The following is a 25497-nucleotide window of genomic DNA, read 5'->3' on the forward strand; positions in this document are numbered from 1 at the left end:
CCTGAAAACAGTACTATTAGAAACGAATGGGACTAATTAGCCAACGATGATTTAAAAACACTTCGGAACGCTACATGAAAAGAATTAGCAGGAATAATCCAGCAATAAATTGAAAAATCATTTTAAGAAACTGACGTGCAATATAATTGGCAGCAAATTGAGAGATCATTCAAGAAATTCTCGGATAGTGAAGAAAAATTAAATCAACAATAATTCAATTAGAAATAATTTATAAAAAAGACTCACGCAACAAGAAAAATCAAATCAGCAATGATTAATTGAGATGTCATCATTTTAAGAAAACCAATAAAACTGATCAAGAATAAAACAGCAAACACAGAGCCATGGAGCGACCAAACCGTATACCTTAAATAAACCAATCAAACTAGTTCTAAAATTGTCCTCCCAGTATTCCTTCGCAAAATATTCAACAACCAACCTTTTATCTCCTTGACAAGCTCCCCTAAAGTATCATAGCCTGGGTATCACGCAATGGCATGACTCGAGACCTTTAATTAATATCCATAATAATATGTAAAAATTTATAAAATAGTCAAGATATATAAGAGAATCAAGATAGCACACGATGGCTGAGGTCAAGTGGGAAAGAAGGAGGACTCACGCCGCCAAAAAATAAGATGGGTTAAAGGGGCCGGAGAAGCTAGTCGGTGTCGTGAGGGGGTGAAAGAGGCTGATGGTGACGAGGAAGGAGGAGGCTGGTCGAAAACTCAAAATTGATGGCGATGCCAATAGCCAGGTGAGAGAGAGAAACTCTTTTCTTCATTTTTTTTTGGGGTGGGTATAATGTGTATTTATTCTATGCTGGGGGTTTTTAGTAAAATATTATGGCTAATCATTATCTTTCATGAAGCGTGTATGTTGATGAATTTTTTGATTAGTTTCTTGGCTAATCTAAAAGAAAGTTTTTGTGTATTAGTCTCAGTAACCATACTTGTTTAAGTATGAATTAATAAGCATTAAGAATGCTTGATTATCTTCTAAGTTTCTGTGACGGATAACCTAAGCATCCTTAGAAAGCATATAGAAGACTTTTTTTTTCAAAAAAAAAAAAAATCCAAGCTCCAATCGTGGGAACTGAACCAGGCCTTATCTAAAAGAAGTAAATTCTGCATGGTAAAAATAAAACAAAAAACCTGGCAAAGAGATTCTCTTTGCCTGGCAAAGAATCTCTCTATATCCACTTATTACCGTTGAAGGGCCCCATCTTGCCGCCAAAAATGACTACCATCTTCGATCACAACCGTCGGATACAAACGATAATAAAAACGAACAATGGGCCCATGGGACCCCACACCAGTGCAATTCCAAAGAGCAAGAAAACGAAGTGTCTCCTCCTTCCCACAAGTGTTCTTCAAATCATCACCATCCATTCAGTGCCTCCTCTCCTCCTGTACTAGTCTTTTTTAATCGACTTGGAGTCCACTTTAAGCGATTAGGATCCCAGATGGGTGGTTTTTCCTTTTTCCTTTTTCTGATTTGTTTTTCCATTTTGGCGTTAAATTATTCAACTCCTGCCATTTCTTGATGAATCCTTATCTGGGGTCATTGTCAATTGTTACTGTCTTTGTTTATTTTGTTTCTTGGCATCTTTTCTTTAGTATTTTTTAGCTTGCGGGTCTATCTTAGATTACTTGTTTTACTTTTCTTATCTCTTTGTTGATGACATTAATTGGTAAATTCTCAATCGTTGATTTAAAATTCTTGAATATATGGTGTTGTTTTAGTTTTGAGGAACTAGAGTTCCAAAAATCAAAACTTTGAGGTGGTGGAGTGAGAGATGTTTGATGCAGCTATGAATTTAATCACTACAGTTATTGGTTTTGGTATGAGTGCTACTTTTATTGTGTTTGTCTGTACAAGAATTATATGTGGGAGGCTAAGAGGGGCCGAGTCCAGGCAAATGCTTGAAATTGAGTCCAGAATCGATATTGAACAGGTAATTTTATTTCCTTGTAGCATCTTCTTGTTTGGTAAGAATTGCTTATCCGAAGATAGACATCAATGGGATTTGAGGTGATTGCTGCTGTCTTTCTTTTGATTTTGTTAGGTTTTTTTTTTTTTTTTTGATACATTGATTTTTGTTATATGTATTAAATTGCTCTAAATAGCATCTCTTCACATGGGGATTGAGATCAAAGGGTGGGCTGGCATTTTATGCAAGGCGTAAGATTTCGTGCATGGTTAATTATAACCATTCAATCACTCAAGTTTCTTAATATTTCTATGGATTTGATAGTGAAAATATTCTGTCATAACTTGGATTAGTAAAAGAAAGAATTCAAAAGATGGGGTAACGCCAATTTGGAGAATCCTCATTTGTTATCAATCTGAATGAATAGCGAATTTCATCTATTTCCTCCCTGCGAACAGGGCCGTAGCATTAGGAAATTCAGAAGACACACAGATGAAACAGCACCTTGTGAACTAGTATATGCCTACTCTACTTTTCTAAAGTAAATCAAAACTCGAATGGAGTTTTGGGTTTTTGACCTTATATTTTTCTGGCAGCCAGAGCATGGGATTAGTGGCCTTGAACCAGTTCTAGTTGCTGCAATCCCCACTTTACGGTTCACACGTGAGGCGTTCAGTTCTGCAGAAGATGCACAGTAAGTTTTGAAATCAATATAAAATGGTCTATCTTTGTAGAGTTTTTACTTTATTTTCCATAACAGGGAAAAATCTTTTTCTCCTGTTATTGATCAAGGAGCTTTTAGTTCTTTGTTAGCCTCGTAAGTGAATATGCCTTCCATTAAATTGTTTTTTCCTTTTCTTTATTTTCTTTGATGAATGTGAGCTTTCATTAATCAAAATCAACTAAGCAAAGAATTTCTACAAAGTCCATTACATTGTAGAAGTTCAATATTTGGTAAAACATGGTGTTCGAATCCGCGTGCAAGTCGTTCGCTCTCGGTTTTCATATTTAAGATGATAATCAACAGAATTGAGGCTCTCCACTCCCTTTTTCTTTCCTATTAGATTGAGATTCAACTATATTCAGCTTTTGGACTGGAGTACAAATAAAATGTTGTGGTCGTTGTTATCGAATTTAGTTCTGCTAGGCTATATTGATTGAAAATTTTAGATTATTATCGAAGCTGGTTTTGTGCTTTGAAACTGTCCACCAATAGAGCATTAAAGATGAAAAAAATCATTTATGTCATTGAACACTATGTGCTCTCCCCTGCCCTCTTTGCCTTCAGATTGAACTTCAATGGTTATGTGGTCATTGTTTTTGTTTCTGCTAATAGTTTTGTTTGCTTCTACTGAGTTCAGTCGAACATAAAATGAAAGTGAAATCCTGATGCTCTTGACTTCAGTGTACCAACTGATATTCTATGCATTACGATGAGACTAAATATTGCTTCTTTCAACAGGTGTTCGATATGTTTAGGGGAATACCAAGAAAAGGAAGTGTTGAGGATCATGCCCAAATGTGGTCACAACTTTCACCTCTCTTGCATCGACGAATGGCTAAGAAAACACTCTACATGCCCAGTCTGTCGGTTCCAAATACAAGACTCTTTCAAAGCAAAGCACATGAGACAGGCTGCAATTAGTATGGTCCAATCAATTGACAGTCCTGATACTCCAAGTGAACATTCTAGGCAATGGCTGCTACCCAGCTATCAGCATCAAGCGGGGAACCACAGTAATCAAAGGCATCTTGACCCTCTTCCTGGAAACTCAGAAATTACTCCCGGAGAACCCCAAACAAGCCATTCGTGAACCAAAGAAATTGGTGCTTTCAAGACATTAATTTATACCTTTATTCTTCTGAGCTCTGCTTGCATGTGTGCTTTAAGCCAACTTTTACACTTCGAGGCATTGGATCACATGGCGGAGTAGTTTTATACAACTTGAGATTTTGTATATTTCATTTGTACATAGCACTTCTTCAGTCCTTTGCATTAGAGTTACTCTTGGACTCAAGTCCAATTCATTGTGATAGAATTTCAATAATCTTGAAAGTTCAAAAAAGAAACTTGAACCATCCTTAGCATTTAAGAACTCCATATATATTGACACGGATGACTTCATAAATCTGCAATTTTCTAGTGGATCTTCTCTCCAACCTTTTGGCTTGATTTAGTGCAAGCTCTGGGTCCCTGAGCCATCCTCAGTTAATGGTTTGACTCCAAATGTTAAAATGTTGTATTTGCTACTTTTTTAAATATCCAAAAAATCAAATATGTAGATCAAGGAACTTTCAAGGATTAGCATCCTCGTAGGATTTATAGGCACAAAGATTCTTTATTGAAACATCGAAACCGGCTCCAATCACTTGCAGTTATAGGCACAAAGATCCCTCACTGTCTGATTAGCAGAAACCAAGGGGAACTATTGATTAATGCAAAAACAACCACTTTTCACTGTCCGATAACAGAGGATGTTCTTCTCTTCCCCTTCCATGTCAGAGAAGATATCTATCAGCTGGAACATTACCTCAATCCAATGTGAGATGTTGTACTATCTCTTCAATCGTAGCATAAATCTCTTCACAAAGCTTAACTCAACAATGCATTCAAAGTAAAATCATCGCCCATTACATTTTCTTTCTTCATTATGATGCAAGTACAATACATGACAATGTACAAGCATCACTATCTGTGTGAGAACATATCGGATTCTAGTTCCAAGCTGTTGCGTTGCCGAATAAAAAGCTCCATAGTGAGCGAACCTGTCAACCTGAGCTGTGTAAAGCACAGCATTACAGTCAAATGTCAATTTAATATATGTTACTATCAATTAGGACATGAATGCATTTGTCCTGTTCTAATCTAGAGATGGATATACGTGCTTGCTCTGGTCTAAAGGCTCCCGACCAAGTATCAACTGCAAGCATTCTTGCAAGCATCAAAACACCCAACAGGCTGTATTCTGTCAAACTGCATTTTCAAAATAGAATGAATAGAAAGAGTCCGAGAAACCTCAATGTTAAGGAATACAGACATCATGATGGTCCATGACAAGGCATATCTTCTTCACATCCAACTAAGAAACTCTTCTGGTGAATTCACATCACCCCATTTGCACATACAAAATTAATTTCTTTACCACTTTGAAATATTATACCAAGTTGCTTTAAATAACCTAAGATGATTTCCAGGTTCCAAATTCCCATTTCGTACAGGCCAAATTAAGCCTGCAAATAATCCATTTTCTTATCAATTATTGGAGTACGTGGCTCCTAAGTGTGGAAAGCTGAAGTAGAAAACTAGGGAGAAAGATCAAATGCCTCAGGTCATATAATGGTAGTGAATACACAAAATCATAGTTCACGAAGTTGTGTGAGCAGTATGGAATCATGAGGCACTTCATAATATACAAGCTATCATAACAGAACGGTGTAACGGAAAGGATCATCAGAACAATAGCTGAAAATGATTCTATAAAATGTTGAGAATTTACAATTATTATCAAGACGATATTGATAGAAAGATCAGCTTGTTATTCAAATGTCCTTGAATTGGGAGTACACGGCATGTTGCTGTATGATTGGCCGTTTGGAACCATGGATAATTTCGAGATAATAGTATCCATATTGTATTGTATTATATTATATTAAGGAACTGCTGATTAGCGTGTAAACCAGTGATAACCTGAAGATTAATTCAACATAATGATGAAACCAAAGACGTTGACTTGGTCACTTAGTTGGAATCATCGAGCCCCATAATGAAGAAAGAAAACGGATTCACTTACAAACCAGCATAAAAGCTATGGACAAGGCGTTAGAATTGTGGAGTGAGCCGGCTAGCAGGGAGACATGTCGCCATTTTTGAACCATAGGATTCCTGAGGTTAATCATAACCTTGCAGGAGTGACTCACTAGCTAACCCTCGTGCGAATCAGGATCAACCTAAGTAACGTCATTGGCCCATTTAGCCAACTGGGTGGAACCATTTTGTAATTATTGCAAATGACAGGTGTGATTCTAAACTTGTCTCGTGGCAAAAATCCAATCACAAGGTGACAACTTCTCCCCTTCCACAGTAGCAGCCATGGAGGTTTTGGGAATCTATATAGTCACCCCTTCAGATGACGATGACCATAGCCCCAATCCAAGGGTCACACGTTAGTCATCGAGGACAAAAACTTCTGTTTCCAGAATAACCCACCATGGCAATAAGAAAATTATTAGGTGATGTTAAGAATGGTACAAGCTGGTGAGGATGAGAGGGATAAAAACAGTAGAAAAGACAAAGTACGAAGGTATGGAATGGAACCCGCTAATCATTCTATTTCCAGGTGCTAAATTCCAACGGTAATTTAATTAAAAAACTAACTATCCCGCCGGATTCTTAAAATGGAGGATCCAACGTTCCAAATCGCTTCTTAATTTACAAGCTGACAAATTAGACCGCCTTTCTCTGTCAGCTTCCCTTTGTATCTTTTACTACATCATCAAGCCAGTTAGTTGGCTCGGATTCTTGATTAAGCCCTTTCTTCTTTTTTAGGCCTGAATTTTAAAATATTTTTGAAAATATTTGTATTTTTTCTATTTTAAGTTAAATTTTTTATATTTTTAAATTGTTTTGATATGCTGATATTAAAAATAAATTTAAAAAAATAAAAAAATATATTTTCAAGTAAAGTAAAAACACTTTGAAAAGTAATCGCTATCATAATATTAAATAGGCTCTCGTAAAACCTTCACATTAAAATATAATAAGAATGAATCAATAAGTTTAATGCCGGATAACTATTATGTGAAAGATAATATAATTTTTAAAAAAAATCTATTAAGGTAGGGGATATTTTATATTACTGAATTAGCTCATTTTAAATCTAGTAGGGTTAGGCATGGTTTGTTTTTGAGTTTGGAACAATATTTGAGTGCATTTCAAATATGTATTTGACTTGAAATTAACATTTTTTTTTAGTTTTTTTTATAGTTTTGATGTTAAAAATTAAAAAAAATAAAAACAATTATTTTAATATATTTTTAAATTAAAAAAAAACACTTTTAAAAAACACCTTTCACCACAATATCTAACAAACACTAACTAATTTCAATATTTTAAAAGGTAGTGAGGAAAGAATCACTCAATCCAAGGTCTTAAGTAGGAAAGGGGATGTGGTAATTAGTTTTATGAACAGTAAAATCTCAGTTAAACTAGTGTTATTAACTCTATCATAAAGTACAAATTAAGCAGGGTAATATCAGGGAGTCCATTACGTTACTCAACTATAATTTTTATTTTACTCAACTGTATAGCCAATCAGGTGATCAAAATCTTGTTAGCATAAGACAATTGTGATATTTTCTCAAGGATTTAATTTTAAATCCACCAAATGTGGACAGCCAGTTCTGACCCCATGAGAACGACTCCTATACATGAAAAAATATTGTCGCATTTGAGTGGTAACTACTGATTAATTCCTTGATTAGAATGAGAATTACCCCATGATTAATTGTATAGGAAAAAGTTTATTGGTGGATTAGTCACCAGCTAAGTCATAATTAGCTTAAGCCACTGCTAGAAGCACTGTGTAAACTGCAGAGTAGTGATTAAGGCTAAAAAATAATGGGAAAAAAACAAGCAAATAATTGAGATGGGTATATGCCTCCACTCAGAATTTAATGGAGGCAGGGCTGCCTTCATATATATAGAGCTAAAAGGTGCCTGATACCCTATATACATTTTCCCATGCAACATATGCAATTCTTTCCTGATTACTAATCTTAACAAAAGGCCTGATCACAGCTCAAATAAGTTTAATCTGTATGAACTTATTATAATATGCTGTTAATGGCAGAGCCTGAAACACTGAGAAACTCACCTACTGTCACCACTACCAAGGTGCAAGCAACCAAAGGTCCTACGGTTAGAAGATTTGTTGGAGTCAGGCAAAGGCCATCAGGAAGATGGGTAGCTGAGATAAAGGATTCATCTCAACGTGTAAGGTTATGGTTAGGAACATATGATACGCCTGAGGAGGCAGCTAGAGCCTATGATGAAGCTGCTCGGGCCCTGCGTGGAGAAAATGCAAGAACCAACTTTGAATCGGTTAATCCAAACTTGAACCAATCTGGATCATCCCCTAGTTCAAACGGTGGGCTCAATATGTCAGAGTCAGATGAGAGGCACGGTCTTAGCTTCTCTTCATTAAAGGCTAAATTGAGCAAGAATCTACAAAGTATCATGGCTAGGACAACAGAGAATAAGTCAACCAAAAATAGAGTGAGTGACCACTTTACTTTTGCTAATATATTCCACTTTAGGGGCCATCAATACCAAAACCCAGTGGATATGAAGAGCATCGAGAAAGTTGTGCAGCCAAGCATCATTGTGCCCCATGTATCAGATCATAAGCCTTCTTATTCCTGGGAAACTTCTTGTGTTTCAGATTGTAGCAATGAATGGATTGGATTCAGGCAGCATGGGTTTGATTCAGATGGATCTGATATTGGAGAAGTACTCAGCACTGTTAATGCTGATCAGATGATAGGTTGGGTTGATAGCCCAGATATCGATACTTGTTGTGGAGATCCTTGTTCAAGGAGTAAGAGGTTAAAGGTTTCGTCTTCTGTTGTGGTTCCTCCTACCTTCAGTGGGTCTCCATCCTTTTGTGCTTCTCCTTCCTTTAGTGGGTCGCCATCCTTCTGTGCTTCTCCTTCCTTTAGTGGGTCTCCTCCGTTTTGTGGCTCTCCATTTCATGGTGAGAACTAATGGCATATGGCACAACGGAAGTGAATGATAATGTCTCTCGTGGAATGCGATGAAGCTTCTTCTTCAAAGAGGTTGAGAAGCTAATCACAAACAGTTGGTGTTTTCAATGATGACGACGATAAGTTATTCGTCAGCATGTACAGTGAAAGATAGAGATCAAACTTTGTAATAATAATGCCATAAAGGCTAAGCCATAAGAGTCCTTTTGTCTAATGACAGTGCCAAGTTTGGTTGCCTCTATCTGGCTTTTGTTTAGATGGAAATTAAATTCAGTAAACGCGTCTCCTTCTCTGTCATTTTTGTGGAACGAAGTGTAGAATATTGCAGACGTTTTTTGTACAAACACCGTTGAAAATGCTCGTAGTTTTTTTGACAGTTTGCTGCAAGGGCACTTAAGGACAGAAGTTGAATACTGTCAAGCGATAACATATATAGGTCTAATCAAGTATGTAGCCTTGTATGGGTTCGGATGTGATGAATGTTCTTAATTATTGTTAAAGAATATGGAAACAAAAACCATCACCAGCTAGCTGTTTATTGTAATTAAGCTCATGTTAATTTCTTGGCCAATATCCCTTCATGTTAACATGACTGGCGTCATCAATTCAACATGCAAGCTCTCCACAATCAGAAAAGAAAATTTAGTTTTAGCACATAATACTGTTGATTTTATTATGAAGGGGTGTGAGTTTGCTATGTTTAGAAGATGCAAAATGCAAGCTTTGTCCCAGAAATGAAGAAGAAATCTCAGGCCTGCAACTATTAGAAGGCACTAACTGATCTGTAAGGAAAATCCCTGTTGTCCTTCTCTATATATAAGCATATACAGTGCTTTCTGCAGCTCAAAAAAGCTCATTAATTTTAACTCTGTTGATGGGGGAAAAGGGCCATTCTTAACGAATGATAAAGCATGGGATTTAGGAATTTTACATCTGTGAATAATCAACTGTGTAAGAATTAAGCAACATCATCTTAATTTAACATTTGGGCTGTCCGAAACCAATATAATAATGACAAAGCAGCTTGTTTCCACTCGAACGTTTCACATCATGAGCACCATCCTCATTCTTTGTTTTCCTTGTTAACGCATAGTCACTTATCAACTAATAGCAGCAAGCAAGAGTTCGTTGGATATCCTACCATGATCAAAAGATGAAACAATTTTGATGCATAAGAAGAAAAACAAACAACAGGAAGTACAACACATGATGTTTGTGTCTGCTAGCAAGTGTGTGTTCCACGCTTGATCCCTTGCTATGATAGATTTCCAGCAGTTCATCGTGCCATCAATCAAAATCATGGTTCATTGTTTTTCCTATCAATCAAAGCAGCTTGTTACTTTCTACAGACTAAAATACTAATAGAATGATCAATGATTGAGTAGATTTCTATTGGACTTTTGTGCTTTGTAATTATCTTGAGAAATGTTCTGTTGCATGATCACCTGTGGTCACTACAAGGCCAAAAAGGCGTTTTTTGTAGTCTATGATCAAGTACAGAAAGCCACTCATTTTGAGATTCCGAGTATAAACCTTGCCCGTAAAAAAATAGTTGAGATCCAAATTAATTTTGATTATAAATTTTTTTAACAAAAACCTAAAAAGAATTATTTTTTCTAAGCGTGACCATAAAACTATCACGTAAGAAAATTCCAATGCTAAAAAAAAATATAGATTTCAAATTGATTAATTCTGGGCCCAATTATCCGCATAATGGTCAGTTTTAGCTTTCGGGCTTGGTCCCCAGTTGAAACTAGTTTGCTTAGAACCCACAAGACATGTTCTCTGTCCAATTAAGAGAAACCTATAAAAAGAGAGAAGATGACGCCATATTTCGACATAAACGTTGTCGTATCCTTACCATTTAGTGGCCTTAACTGACTATCCGGGGTCGGTCTTGTCTTCAATTTCTGGTTTGCAGTTCGTACAGTTACGCCGGCCAAGGGTATGTCTTCTGTGATTCTGCCTCCCTCGCAAAGACAACAAGGCACTCTCTTGCTACCTTTCTTACTCTAATTCTAGAATTTCTTGATTCTGTATTACTATTTGTTAATATCTTCTTTTTTGGCTTTGGATGGTAAGGTTTGCTGGAGTTGACGAGGAGAATGAAGGCTATATTTTGCGGGAATCTTGATTATGACGCGCGGCAGTCTGATTTGGAGCGTCTTTTTAGAAGATATGGGAGAATTGATAGGGTGGATATGAAGTCTGGTTAGTCAATATTTCCTTCTTTTGTTTTTTTTTTTTTAATATAATGTTTCTGTCTCAGAACTAATCTAAAATTAAAGTCAGTGGTGCATTTTACAAGCTGTTTTTGGGGTGTTATTTACTGGCGTTAATGATCCTCTCGACTGGCCACTTGACCCATTGAACCTTGTGAATTCAGAAACTAGGGTATATAAGAATCTGTTTGTAAGCTGTTGATTGGAATGCATTTACTTGTGTTTCCCACTTTGAACATTGCAAAGTTGCCAGAAACAACATAAGGCGTAATGATCCTTTTGACTGGCTACATGAGGCATTGAACAACTTGGATTCCATCTTATTGCTAGCTAGATAGATGCCTATCTTGGCCTAATGGAAAGATCTCTGGAGTATACGGATTTCTGATATGCTTTTGAAGAAAGTAAGTTGGAAGATGGAGCTGGGGCAAGTGAGTCTTGTCTTTGTAGATCTACCTATGTCATAATCTGTATTTACCATGAGCACCCTAAGCAGTATTCACCATGTGTAAATGGCACACTAGCTAGTCGACCACTTTTGCTGTATTTAGATGTGCTGTGACAATTTTGATAGGGCTAATGTTCCATCACCTGGACATCCAGTTGGGAATTTAGCTGATTTTATTTTCCTTGTGTAAATAGTGCATTAGTCCAAAAGATGTGTGGTATGACTTTGAATTCTAGATTTTGATATCTAGTTGGCACTTTGACACCAAGAAACTTACCTCTTAGCTGAAAGTTAAATGCACTTGAAAATGAGATTATTTTACCTTTTTTTTCTAATTTTTTCATGCCATTTATTAGTTCTATAGCTGTTAGGGAAAGCTGTCAGCTGATATTTTAAGGGTCAATTTGTTCCTTGGAAATAATTATTTTGAGATGTATATGTATTATTTTCAATGGAGAAATCAACACATTTTTCTTTGGTGTGTGAACCCGTATACTCAAAGATTTATTTGACGCAGGATTACTTGGAATGTCTATGCTCTTCTTGGTTGGATATGCTCCTCTGCATTTCTTTTTGTGGCACATTTTCAAGCATCATCTTCTTCATGTCTTTTTTCCACAAGAACCAACCTGATCCACCACGGAACTGTCATCCTTCATTCCCTGAGACACCATTGCCTTAATTTCCTCATGAGTTTTGGTCAATGTTCTAATTTTGGAATCTTTCAGCATAGAAATCATGATGATCTCAAAGCCAGTGGCAGGTGTCCTATTACCGCCCAACAGGTCTTCTTTTGTATCTATTTTTTTCTTAAAAACAAAAAACTAAATTAGATGATATTTCCTCATAATGTATAATGTCTCTGTTAAAGGATGCATGACTCAAGGATGATGCTTCTTCTGGGTTGTAACTGTTTTTTTCCTGGTTCGTTAACATTCTGGTTTTGTAGGATTTGCTTTTGTCTATATGGAGGATGAAAGAGATGCTGAGGATGCTATCCGTAGGCTTGACCGGGCTGAATTTGGGAGAAAAGGGCGCCGTCTTCGTGTTGAGTGGACTAAGGTAGGTTTGGTAGTTACTTGAGGTGTGCAAGCCATGGAGTCTAATTGTTTCTTAGTATCTGGCATTCCATATCTTTAGTGTATATTGGCTCCATTCATCTATGTGTTCATACAGACACTCTACATGTATGGGTATTGAACATGACCTTTATATGTAAGTTTGTGAGCCTGCGGTGTTAAAAATCTCAATTTCTGGCTTGCACATAAGAAGACCAGGCCTAACTTGATATTTAATAAATTTATGAAAATTTTAGCTAATCCTCTTACCCCCTTTCTCCCATCCTCCCTCCATGAGTATGCAACTCTTGCAATTGCTTCTGTTTGTTTTTCTTTACTTTCTCAAGGATTAGTTTCCATGTTAATGGGGAAAATGTATTGACTTCATATATACATGGTTGTCCTTTTTTATAATTAATCAATCACCCAAAATTATCTGTTGCAGCAAGAATGTGAAAGTAGAAGGCCTGCTGGTTCAAGAAGATCATTGACTAACACGACTCCATCAAAAACTTTGTTTGTCATTAATTTTGATCCAGTTCATACCCGAACTAGGGATCTGGAGAGGCACTTTGATCCTCATGGAAAAATATTGAGCACAAGGATTCGGAGAAATTTTGCATTCGTTCAGTATGAATTACAGGAAGATGCTACGAAGGCATTGGAGGCAACTGACATGAGGTTGCTTTTTCTTATAAATACTGTAGCTGATTACAGTCTCTTTTAGTAACTCTGTTCAAACATTGTCTTACTGATTGTCAATAAAAGAAAATGTGATTAAGTTGTTGTGTTAGTACTTGTGTTTTCTAGGTTTAAAACAAGCTACTTTGACCAAGTTTAATATGCTTCGGTGCAATATCTTATTGTTCAATTTGTGAGAGTCCTGAAAATCCATTATATGGCCATATCAAGTGTTTTCATTTAAAAGTTTTTCCAAACTCCCAATAACGTTCTCACTTTTACCGGCTTAAGAATTTTTTGTCAAAAACCTCTTCTTATTTTTGTGGTTTCTTTTTTGATACTGTGGTGCAGCAAGTTCATGGATCGGGTCATTTCGGTGGAATATGCTGCTCGAGATGATGAAAGAAGGAATGGTTACAGTCCTGAGAGAAGAGATCGTGACAGATCTCCTGACAGAAACTATAATCGTGAACGATCCCCGAGTCCATATCGTAGAGATAGGGGCAGCCCGGACTCCTGTCATAGATCAAATACTAATTCCAGACCTGAACCAAGAGGAAATCATAATTACGATAAAGCTGAAAGTCCTGAAAATGAAAGATATCGCAGGTTTATATTATTTTCAACTAGCAATTCTCTGTTATTTTTGCTTTGTGCTCGTGTTCTAATTTTTCAACAATGTAACATGTGAATATGCTAGGCTTACAAGCATTTTGACCCTATTCTTTTCAATGCAGTCGCACCCCACCATCTCGAGAAAGGTCTCGTTCTTGAGATGCAGCAGAAGGTTCGCAGTCTGTCCTTTCCTATCTTTCGACAAGTCACCACACGTAGCTGGGCTACTCCGTTAATGTGCATTATGTATCAATTACTATTTTTTTTTTTAGAGGCTTCTTGTGTATTGACATGATTTGTGAGGTTTTGTATTTAGACCCTGATTCCATGATTTTCAAAAAAATTGAATTTTTTTTTATTATTGACATGGCTTGTGGGGTTTTGTATTTAGATATTGTTTGTTTATGTAGTCACCTCATGCTTTCAAAAAAAAAAAGAACTTCAAATAAAGTTTCTATTTTTTTTTTTATCCTCCTACAAAAAATACTTTAAAAAACAATAATTATCATAATATCAAACATTATTTTTCTCAAGTTCAAATTTTTGGTTCTGCTGAGGTTTTGGATGCGGGCAGCATTGGTATTGTTGATTTCAAATAAAGCTGGGACGTAGTGCTGAATTTTGAATAGAAGTTTGAGAGCTATTGTTTGTAAATGTAATAATCTACCATTGTTGTTGCTGTTGTTATCCCCGTCCTAGGAGAAAAACACTTTCTACTTTTGGGGCTGAGAAATCGTCTTTTAGGCAATTTACGCACAAATCATTGGGCCTTTGTTCAATGACAAGCAGTAAAGCTTACAAAATGTCAGAGTTGTGGGTTTTTGTGGACTTACAAATATTTGAAAGTTTGAATTTGCCTATGTTTTTGTTTTCAAGAATGAAGTTGTCTTATGTTTCTTGTGGTGATTGTCTTAAGTGATAAAATTAGGTTTCTGGAAGCGGTCAAACCCGGTCAGCAGAAAATCCACCAAAATTTGTTCCCGAACAATCTGATTTTACTGCATTCGACTCCACCAATCTTGGAAATCAATCCTGCCTTGGTTCGATTTCTCTCTTCCTCTCTTCTCTTTTTTTGTCTTTTGGCGGGGTTTTTAATTGGTCATAGTTTATACACTCCGTTTTCCACCAGCAGGCTTTGATTGCTTGCTGCCCTCCAATGAGGTGTTTAGCATTTTTTTTTTTTAGATATTTTAAAAATAATAATAATAAAATATTTAATTAATATTTTTTATAATTTTAATATATTAATATTAAAAACAAAAAATATATATAACAGTTTCCACTGCAATCTCAAACATTGCTCAACCAGTGATGAGATTTCACTGTATGCTTTAATGGGGCAGAATATTTATGCATAGAACGTAAAGGATTAATTTTACTGTATGCTTTAATGCGACAGAATACAAGACTTTAATGCATGCATGAACAGAATATTAGAAGACTTTAAGTGGCTTCCTTGCATCTGCGTAGAGGATTTGTAATTATTCATGTCAAGTCCCCCTTTTGTTTTTCTGTGAGAAGCAACTGCTTAGCTAGGCGGTCTCTTGAAAGGCACCCGTCGGCATTCTTCATCAAAAGCCAAGAATCTTTGTTTCGAATGCAGGCACTCTACTCTTGACGTGGAAAAGACGCCCTTTTTCTATTGGAATGTAGCTGGCCTTCCTACCTCTTCTTTCCCGTTTAAAAAATGTGTTTTTTTTTTTATTTTTAACCACGGTAAGGGTTTAAGTTAAAAAATTACTTTTTTTATATTTTCATGATTGAGTGCTGTAAATATTAACATAATGATAGCTAGAAGTTTATATAACTATTAATTTAGAACCTATAAAATTAGTTAAGGTGCGCATAAACTAACTAGGACATCCACGTTGAAGAAAAAAAAATGTTTAATTGATTATTTTTTAAAGTATTTTTATTTTAAAATATATTAAATTAATAGTATTTTATTTTTTAAAATTTATTTTTCATATTAAAACATCAAAATATCTAGAATTACCAAAAATTTATTAAAATGATGTGGTCAAGGAGTTGTTAGCGTTGTTGATGGGATTCACATCACACTTGTCATTCCATAACTACTTCAACCATCGTAATCTCGGTTGCTATAAGTTGAAACTAAATCTATCTTTTCAAGATAATCATGCTGCTCAGATTACTGTCTTTTAGATTTCTACATCTCAGCCCTCACAGCCTAGTTTAAATTACTGTTTCTTTGTGCGTAGATTCTTGGATTCAGACAAGGGCAGGGATTTTAAAAGAAGCACGATGTGATTTGCGGAGGCAATGTGTACAGGTGTTTTTAAGGTAGTGTTTTTAAGAAGCATGGTTGTTTTGTAAACTGTTTTTTTTTTTACTTTAAAATATAGTAAAATAATATTTCTTATTTTTAACATCAAAATATCTAAAAATATTAATTTTTTTAAAAAAAATAAATGTAAAAAAAGAAGAAGAAAACGGCGTCGCAGCACAAACAGGCAGGGCGGTGGGGACAGAAGCTACACAATTTTGCGAATGCGAAGCCCGAAAAGCTGTATAAAGCCGACACACAAACAGCGTCACGTTCCAAGGACGCATCCACGCGTCTTGGTTAGCTCGCCCTTGCCATTCAAGAAGCCATCGATACGCAGCTATACGGCACTTGCTTCGATTGCTATTGCTAGATAACTTGAAATCAGGAAATCATTCTAGAATTCATGGATATAATTTATTTTTGTGTTTGGAACTGTGTATTTTAAAAATATATTTAAATTAAAAATAAATTAAATTACAGTTTTTTCCAGTATTTTCTGATAATTTTTATGTGTTGTTATCAAAAGTTAAAAAAATATTTTTATATATTATAAAAAAACCTTTAAAAATAACTGTTCAAGACAATGACAAACGCACACTTTAATAATCTAGTCTTATTTATAGATTTTAAAATCTTTGTTTAATATATCTGGGGATGTTCTCGTTGACAAGTAATGATATCCCTGTCAGGTAAAATATTTGAACTTCAATTGATGGAATGCAACCATTTTTGCTGCTGCGTTACTTCTGCCATGCACTGTGCTTAACGGTCAAGTCGGTTACTATTAAGCCCTGTTTGTAGAATTCTACGATGAAATACATGTTTTACATTAATTATGAGTTTAATATGATAATAGTTTGGTTCGATCTCGGACATGTTTAAAATTATAGTAATGATCGTGGTTTAAAGTACTTTTTACATAGAAATATATTAAAATAATATTTTTTTATTTTTTTAAAATCAACACATCAAAACGATCTGAAAATAAAATAAAAATTTAATAAAAAAAAATTAAATTTAAAAGAACGCGATTAAAACCGTGTTTCCGACTTTTAAAATTATGTTATAAGGTATATTTTAAAATAATTTTATTATTTAAAAATATATTAAAATAGTTAATAAAATCATAAAAAATAGTAATTGTATATTTAAATAAAAATATTTTTGTAAGACATTAAAAAAAAAATTCGCTCCCGGATACAGCTCAGAGGAAAATATTTATATTCTCGCAGTGAGAAGATAGTGAAATCGGATTCTCTTGACTATCTGACGATGACACTTTTCACTCTCATGTTTGCCCTCGGCATCGCATTTTCAGTCAAGACGTGACATTTTAAGATGCTGATTTCTATTTGAGATTTTGCTGAAAGGTGCCCACGTGAGGAGTGTTGTTCGGCAGCGTTGTTGGACAGGATTTTTTATTAATTTTTAATTTTCTTTTAAAAATTAAATTAATATTTTTTAGAGCTTTTTTAATTGTTTTAATGTGCTGAATTTAAAAAAATAAAAAATATTAAAGAAAATATTATCTTGATATATTAAAAAAAACATTTTAAAATACACATTACACCGTAATTCTAAACCCAACCAATAATACAATAAAAAGAATATCATAGGCTTGCTGTCGGTGCTTTATGAATAGCACAAATGAAGGGGGTAATTTTGACATTTCAAAACATGGTATGGAGACTCGGTGATCAAGTTCATGAAAATAGTTTTTAAACATGAACTACAATAATGAGTTGACCTGTGATGGTTTAATTTTTTAAATTTTATAAAATAAATTAAAAATAATGTCAATTTAAAAAGAAAAAAAAATCAAAGAATTTTGAGTAAATCATACTCAAATTGAATTATACGAAATTAATTATGTCTCGATTAATTTTTTAAAATCTAATTCTTAAATTATAAATTAATTTGTGTCATCCTTTTAAATAATACTTATAAGAAATTTCGAGCAGATCATACTCAAAGTAACTAAATTATATTAGATTAATTCTATCTCCATTGATTTCTTAAACTCAACTTGATAAGCTCTCAAATTAAAACAATACATATTATAAATCGGCGAGTGTGGTGTTAGGCATGAGTTAAAGCTAATGATGCTGCATATATATATATATATATATATATATATATATATATATATATATATATATATATATATCCTCATCATGCCATGATAGGATAAACAAGTATGAAAACAGTCCCAACACCTAACGATCCACTATTGTATTGCAATTTTTTGAACATATATAGCTTTTTTCGGCAAGAAATTTGATGAATATAGCTGTCAACATGCTTCTGGTAATCATCTCGTCCGTGGCTGCTCGAGTTTAAAAACTTTGAACTTTTGCGAGGACCAACCTAACCTTTTTTAAAAATAAAATACATAAATATAAATAAGAAATTTATTCTCAGCATCAAGATAATATACAAAATTCATTCTTAAAATACCATGAAAATCTTTTTTGATCAGCGTGCGTATAAACTGAACTTCATTGATAAGACTTTAATAAATAAATTTTGACAATGAAATTCCTAAATGAATGAAAATAGATTATAATATTCACAATCTACCATCTTAGAATCAATAGCCCCAATATTTATGTAAATTATTTATATAATGATCATTAAAGATTTATATAATTATTAATTTTAAAATTTATAAAATTAACTAAAACGCATATAAGCTGGATTGAATATTCATGTTAATAAAAAATATTTTAAAAATAAAAAATAGGATATTTATTCAACCTTGATTCTGGATATATTTTTTTATTTCAATTTCAGATATTTATGAATTCAAATAAAAAATAAGTGGTTTTAAAGTTAGGTTACCGTTCAATATAATATGAATAACACACCAAATAAGAGAGATGTTATTAAGAGTGTTTGACACAATTTTTTTTCATGTTTTTTTCTATTTTTAAAAGTATTTTTAACTTTAAAAAATATTAAATTAATATATTTTTATTATTTTCTATTCATTTTAATATAATTATATAGAAATAAAACTAAAAAATCTTAAAAAACATCATACACTATTATTTCAAAATTGATATATAAGAAAACATTAATGGGTCCGTCATCGAGTTCCCCCAGACTCAAATACATTTGGTTTCTTTGTATTTCTTGATCCACTTGAAGTGCGTCTTGGTAATTCTACCCTGCAGACACCACGTCATCCGTGTACTTAACACGTGCCGCTAATATCAACCGTCAAAGACCACTTATTACCTATTACACGTCCCTATCTCACACGCTTAAGACTCTCGCCACGTCAGCATCAACTCCTCGATAACATAAATAAAAATTTCCTAAGAATAAAAACACATTCAAATTCCACCCGCATCTCAACGGTCGAATGCCCTGTTTCAAAACGAATAATAACCACAGGATCCATCAATCATGCTCGACAAGTAACCATCTCTGTCTTGTGAAAGAGTAAACTCTGATTTAGTCCCTATTAGTTTGGCATGTTAATAAATCAGTACCACATGGTCTCATGTGTTTCGCGTTTTCCAAGTATTTTTTATTTTAAAATATATTAAAATAATATATATTTTTTATTTTTTAAAATTTATTTTTAACAATTTAAAAATATCAAAAAATTAATTTGAAGTGAAAAAAATTCAAATTGTTTGAAAAGCACCATCACACCACAATAACAAACACTCTCTAATATATTTTGTACTGTGGTAGCTTTTGCAGTTGTTTTTATAAAAAAACAGGTTTAAGTGTGTGTTTGGTATTGCGATATGAAGTGTTTTTTTACTTGAAAATATATCAAAATATTTTTTATTTTTAACATAAATACATCAAAATTATCAAAAAATATTATAAAACATTAAATTAATTTTTTTAAAGCCAAATACATTTTTAAAATGCATTTGAATACAGTTTCAAACGCAAAAACAATCTATAAGAAAAACACTTTTAGTTGCGGTTTTTTAAAAAAACATGTTTGATTAAAATTGCTATGAGATAAATTTTTGTATGTAAAATAAATAAGAAACAAGTTTATATTAATTAAAATAAAACTATTGCATTTATAAAATTAAAATTGAAAACATAATTATATATGAAATTCAGTAAAAAAATAACAAATTATTTAACTAACAACATATTTTTTTATAATTAAAACAGAAGTTACCCAATATTAAACAATCTTTTAATAATCCTTGAGGAGATGCAAAACCTCTTTGGAATTTAAGGGTGTTTGATAATGTGGTAGCGGTTGCTTTTCAAATGATTTTTGTGTCAAAATGCATAATAATAATATTTTTTTATTTTTTAAAAAATTAATTTTGATATCAGTACATCAAAACGATTCAAAACATATAAATCATATTAAATTTTAATAAAAAAAATTAATTTTTTTTAAAATACAGTTTATACTATGTTTCCAAACATATTCAAACACGAAATTCTCTAAAACTCACCCTAAACTGTGGGCAAGACCATTTTTTATTAAGCATGAAACGATGTTTTTTGGCATGTTGTGGAAAGGAATGCTACAAAATATATTATTTTCATTTTTAAACCCTTGCTTTGTTAGAGAATGGTCTTAAATTTTTTTTTAATTTTTTTAATTTTAAATTAATATTTTTTTATATTTTTAAATCATCCTAATATTAAAAATAATTTTTAATATATTTTTAAATAAAAAATATTTTAAAAAATAATCACAATAACTTTTTTTTTTTTTTACCTAGCCTAATCTTCTCTCCCACGTACCCTAATCTTTCCGTTAGTTGAAACTTTAAAGCAATTAACCCAACCGAAGGATAAAAGTGTAAATTACATATTTTGAGGGACCAGCCTAATAACTATTTTGAAATGACATAAATTAAGTATAATGTACACCCTAACAAACCCCCCCCCCCCCCCCCCTCTCTCTCTGTGAAAGTACTACGTCGTAAAATAATGTTTTTTTAGCAGACAGTGTGACTGACACATTTGCTTCTAAAAATTTACCAGTAGCATAGAGAGAGAAACAGTTCCGGTGAGAGAGAGAGTTTGATTTTTGAATGTGACCGTGATTACTATATTTATCATGTTCTCTCGTGTCTGCTAGTGTGTTCATTCAAACTTGACCTGCTTAGCTTCGTGGTTTTTTCTTTTTTATTTGTTTTTTACACTGATTTCGACCGTTTGATGTCGGTTTCTCTATATTCAAACAAAAGCGAATTCTGGGCATTTCTCATTTCTGGTAAGTGTTATTGGGTTTCTTTTGTTTTTTAATAAAAAACTTGTTTTCATTGCTCATTCTGGAGGCACTACTTAATTCTAGCTTGCACAAAGTTTGAGTCTTGAAGGCAGATATCGTGCTTGCTTTGAGTTCTTGTTTCAACTGAGAGAGAAAAGGGGAGAAAAGTTTGAAGATCAAGCTGCACGGTGGGTTGTTGCTTTCTGGAGAGAAATGACAAGTTCTGATTCCTGAGGCTTAAAGGTTGGTTCTAGGAGTGGATTTTGTTTGCCTTTTATGATCCTCTTCAGAAAAAAAGAAGAGATCTTTTTTTTTTGCCCCCTTACTTTTTTCTTACTGGGTTCTCTTATTTGGTTTCTAAAAATCCGTCAATTCACATATTTGATGGTTCGATTATCTTACTGTATTATATTGTTCTTGTAGAAACAGGAAGGGCTTTGAATTGTAGAGGTCTTTGAATGTTGACGAAGGTCAAGGCAAATTGAGGTATATATTTTTGCATTTATTGATTTGGATTTTTTTCTAAATAAAAACAAATTCATAGTGCGGTTGGTCTATTGATTATAATATCTTGAAGAATTTAAATACACTTGATGTATATCACAACTGTAGATAGAGACTTGTACCTTCTCTTCAAAGGAAAGTCTCTTTCTTCACTCTCTCAACCAGCTAGCTAGCTCTATCTACGAGGATAAAAATGGCAATACACAGCCAAGAATCCACTTTCTCTGAAATCTTGACCATTGGATATCTATCAAGATCACCTTAACAAAGCTTAGAAGATAAATCTGATACCCATGTTCTACCTTCTTCATGGTTGAAAAGTAAAGTTTCAGAATATTTTTCTTCACTTCCCAGTATACCCTTGACAACCACTACTACTTTCTTCCACTCAATCCAGCAGTAGTTGTATAGCTTAAGGTGATACTCAAAAGGGTGTTTTGGTATTTGCATAATGTTATGTCTTAAAAGTACGGCTATATTTTTTAATCGTTAAAAAGTAGGTTCTTTCATTTTCATGATTCGATCCATAATAAATTAGAACAGTTTTGTGTTTATCATTTTGTGTGATATGCATTAATTTGGTTTAGTTTTGGTTGGCGTTTAATGACCACTTAAAAAGCTACGGAAATGACTTGCTGGAGCATCTTCAAGGGTACTTTGATTTGGTTGGTCAGGTCTTGTTTTCAGTGAAACAGACTTTGTGCGATCATACAAGATTTTCAAGGCTCTTGATGTTGGCTTATTTGTTTTTTTATTTGTGGTTTATTTTAAAAAACCAGTAGCCTTAGTTTATAATTTATGTATGATGATTGTAACTGCTCCACTGCCTTTGAATTTTCTATGCAAATATCATTTCCTTTCTCATTTCGTAACACCCAGGTCATCCATCGCTTTAAGGTTTGGTTTTCTTTTTAATTCAGTTGTTGCAGCTCTGGTAACCAATTTGATCCATACACATTAGAAATCATGGTGGAAGATAGAGGGAAAGAAGTTTTGGTTGATATTCAATCAGTTGAAGACTGGTTATCTCATGCGCAAGAGCTTGTTCCTGTGGCCCTTGACAAGGCCAGGGAGGTTAAGGGCTTTCCTGGTAGATGGAAGATGATAATTTCCAAGTTGGAGCAGATCCCATCGCGTTTATCAGACTTATCAAGCCACCCTTGCTTCTCCAAGAACGCTCTTTGCAAGGAGCAATTGCAGGCTGTGTCGAAGACGCTCAAAGAAGCAATTGAATTGGCAGGCTTATGTATGGGTGAGAATTATGGGGGTAAGCTTAGGATGCAGAGTGATCTTGATGCGTTATCTGGTAAATTGGATTTGAATTTACGAGACTGTGGGCTTTTGATTAAGACTGGGGTGCTTGGCGAGGCTACTTTGCCTTTAGCTGTGGCTAGCTCATCAACAGAACCCGATGCTGCTATTCACAGCAATACAAGGGAATTGCTTGCCCGGCTTCAGATTGGGCACTTGGAGGCGAAGCACAGAGCTCTTGATACACTTGTTGAGGTCATGAAAGAGGATGAGAAGGCTGTTTTAGCTGTTTTGGGGCGGAGCAACATTGCTGCTTTAGTCCAGTTGTTAACAGCAACTTCTCCTCGTATTCGAGAAAAGACTGTTACTGTAATCTGCTCACTTGCAGAATCTGGAAGCTGTGAGAATTGGCTTGTTTCAGAGGGTCTTCTGCCACCTCTCATAAGGCTTGTTGAGTCAGGTAGCACTGTGGGTAAAGAGAAGGCTACAATTTCTCTCCAGAGATTGTCAATGTCAGCAGAAACAGCCAGGGCAATTGTTGGTCATGGTGGGATTCGACCACTGATTGAGATCTGTCGAACTGGTGATTCTGTATCACAGGCTGCTGCTGCTTGCACATTGAAGAATATCTCAGCTGTCCCTGAGGTTCGGCAAAATCTAGCAGAAGAGGGAATCGTGAAGGTAATGATCAATCTCCTAGACTGCGGGATTTTACTGGGATCAAAAGAATATGCAGCAGAATGCTTGCAGAATCTCACTGCCAGCAATGACAGTCTGAAAAGAGCTGTTATTTCAGAAGGTGGAATTCGAAGCCTATTGGTATATCTTGATGGTCCACTACCCCAAGAATCTGCAGTTGGGGCATTAAGGAATTTGGTTAGCTCAGTTTCTACAGAAATGCTGATATCTTATGGTTTCCTCCCCCGTTTGGTTCACGTGCTCAAGTCTGGATCACTGGGTGCCCAGCAAGCTGCTGCATCTGCAATTTGCAGGGTTTGCACATCATCAGAGATGAAAAAATTAGTGGGGGAAGCTGGGTGCATCCCTCTTCTTATCAAATTACTCGAGGCTAAATCAAACAGTGTTAGAGAGGTTTCTGCACAAGCAATCTCGAGTCTGGTGTCCCTTTCACAGAATCGAAGAGTAGTTAAAAGGGATGATAAAAGTGTGCCAAATCTAGTGCAATTGCTCGATCCAATCCCACAGAACACTGCAAAGAAATATGCTGTAGCTTCCCTTGCATCCCTTGCTTCGACTAAGAAATGTAAGAAGTTGATGATTTCATATGGAGCAATTGGATATCTCAAGAAGCTTACTGAGATGGACATCCCGGGCTCAAAGAAGCTACTTGAGCGACTAGAAAGAGGAAAATTAAGAAGTTTGTTCAGTAAGAAATAGAGAGAAACGAAAATCTACTTTTGTATGATAACTTCTCTTCCCCTTTTCCTTCATCTATTCAGTGTTTCATTTTCTGTATGAAACAAACTAGTCAACGACAAGCTGGGGCACTCAAAAGTGTGGCTAATCTATGCAGTTAATGTTCTATTTATAAAAATATATAAGAATCCTCGAATGCCAGCTTCTTTACCTTCTTCTAGCTTTCATATTTTGCACGTGGACAGCGCTGTTGCAATCATATTTCTGGCCCCATGTCTTTTTCCTTTCTGTTTCGCCATTTATCTGTGTGTTTGGATTGATCAGAGATCTTTATGCCGTAGGCAGACCATTTCAAGTGTAATGATGTAAAAAATAATTTTTAAGAAATATTTTAATATATTTTAAAATAAAAAATATTGAAATTTTCAAGCAAAAATTATTTTAAAAAACTACTGGTATCACTGTTTCTTAAACATCTCTTCGAAAAGCAAAAATATTTTCATCTTTGCAATGCCATGTTGTATGCAAATTGCAAGTGAATGCTGCTGATAAGCTTCAGAATTCTTTGTTTATTTTATTTTGCGCTGCATCCACTAACTACTCTGGTGTCGAGGATGCAAAGAAAACATGTTGAATAAACCCTTGTACTTTCAGTTGTTAGGAAATGATAATGATGCCTCCTTGTGCCCAGCTATTGTGCTTAGTGAATAGAGCTGTAAATACTAGTAAGCAGTGCCATCATACCACTGATGCTTCAGATTTGCTGCGAGGAACAATTATAGCTATAAAACCAGACAACCTGGTAACTTGTTGACCTGAAGATTAGCTTGATTTGAGTTTTATTCCGAGCTGGATTTTATTTTTACTAAAATGATATTTTTAGCTGACCTGTCTAGTTTGTTATCTGGGTTTTGATTCGGGTCAAAACTTAGACGGAATTTATAACCATGGATAAAACTTGGTTTCAATTAATTTTGCCATGTTACATTTGAAAAGTAGTGCCTTCAACAGAACCAATTACTGCAGATTTGAATATTGCATGAAACGAAAAGGCAAGGCCTACCCTTTTGTTTTATGTGATTTGTATTCTGCAATCACAACCTAATCGTAGAAGATATGAATGCAGCCAAAGATCTCACCTCTG

At 34.4% G+C, this 25497-nt stretch overlaps 4 protein-coding genes across 9 annotated transcripts; all 4 read left to right on the plus strand.

The window, feature by feature from the left end:
* The first annotated feature begins 410 nt into the window (after positions 1–410).
* On the plus strand, positions 411–4012 carry LOC133681635 (RING-H2 finger protein ATL7-like). Of its 3 annotated transcripts, none has more exons than XM_062104729.1 (3): positions 411–757; positions 2530–2627; positions 3396–4012. In XM_062104729.1, exons 1-3 carry the CDS (start codon positions 695–697, stop codon positions 3745–3747), a joined length of 513 nt encoding a protein of 170 aa, XP_061960713.1. In that variant the 5' UTR covers positions 411–694; the 3' UTR covers positions 3748–4012. The 3 variants fall into 3 exon arrangements, with proteins under 3 accessions (XP_061960713.1, XP_061960711.1, XP_061960712.1); XM_062104727.1 differs by lacking the exon at positions 411–757 and adding an exon at positions 997–1957; XM_062104728.1 differs by lacking the exon at positions 411–757 and adding an exon at positions 1965–2448.
* Positions 4013–7775: 3763 nt separating this feature from the next.
* LOC133683009 (uncharacterized) lies at positions 7776–8696 on the plus strand. The gene has a single exon (XM_062106530.1). The coding sequence runs from the start codon at positions 7776–7778 to the stop codon at positions 8694–8696; it is 921 nt and encodes a 306-aa protein (XP_061962514.1).
* Positions 8697–10526: 1830 nt separating this feature from the next.
* Positions 10527–14080, plus strand: LOC133681867 (serine/arginine-rich splicing factor RS41-like). Of its 3 annotated transcripts, none has more exons than XM_062105037.1 (6): positions 10527–10682; positions 10778–10906; positions 12315–12427; positions 12869–13104; positions 13456–13713; positions 13842–14080. In XM_062105037.1, the coding sequence occupies exons 1-6, from the start codon at positions 10643–10645 to the stop codon at positions 13876–13878; spliced, it is 813 nt and encodes a 270-aa protein (XP_061961021.1). In that variant the 5' UTR covers positions 10527–10642; the 3' UTR covers positions 13879–14080. The 3 variants fall into 3 exon arrangements, with proteins under 3 accessions (XP_061961021.1, XP_061961023.1, XP_061961024.1); XM_062105039.1 differs by having other exon boundaries at positions 10546–10640; XM_062105040.1 differs by lacking the exon at positions 10527–10682 and adding an exon at positions 11883–12128 and having other exon boundaries at positions 10766–10906.
* A 6828-nt stretch (positions 14081–20908) lies between these two features.
* LOC133682718 (vacuolar protein 8) lies at positions 20909–24563 on the plus strand. 2 transcript variants are annotated; one of them, XM_062106213.1, is made up of 4 exons: positions 20909–21224; positions 21306–21464; positions 21645–21707; positions 22646–24563. In XM_062106213.1, exon 4 carries the CDS (start codon positions 22692–22694, stop codon positions 24372–24374), a length of 1683 nt encoding a protein of 560 aa, XP_061962197.1. In that variant the 5' UTR covers positions 20909–21224; positions 21306–21464; positions 21645–21707; positions 22646–22691; the 3' UTR covers positions 24375–24563. The 2 variants fall into 2 exon arrangements, with proteins under 2 accessions (XP_061962197.1, XP_061962196.1); XM_062106212.1 differs by having other exon boundaries at positions 21317–21464.
* Positions 24564–25497: the final 934 nt, after the last annotated feature.

The sequence above is a fragment of the Populus nigra genome, chromosome 2, assembly GCF_951802175.1.
Source record: "Populus nigra chromosome 2, ddPopNigr1.1, whole genome shotgun sequence".
NCBI classification, from domain to species: Eukaryota; Viridiplantae; Streptophyta; class Magnoliopsida; order Malpighiales; family Salicaceae; genus Populus; species Populus nigra.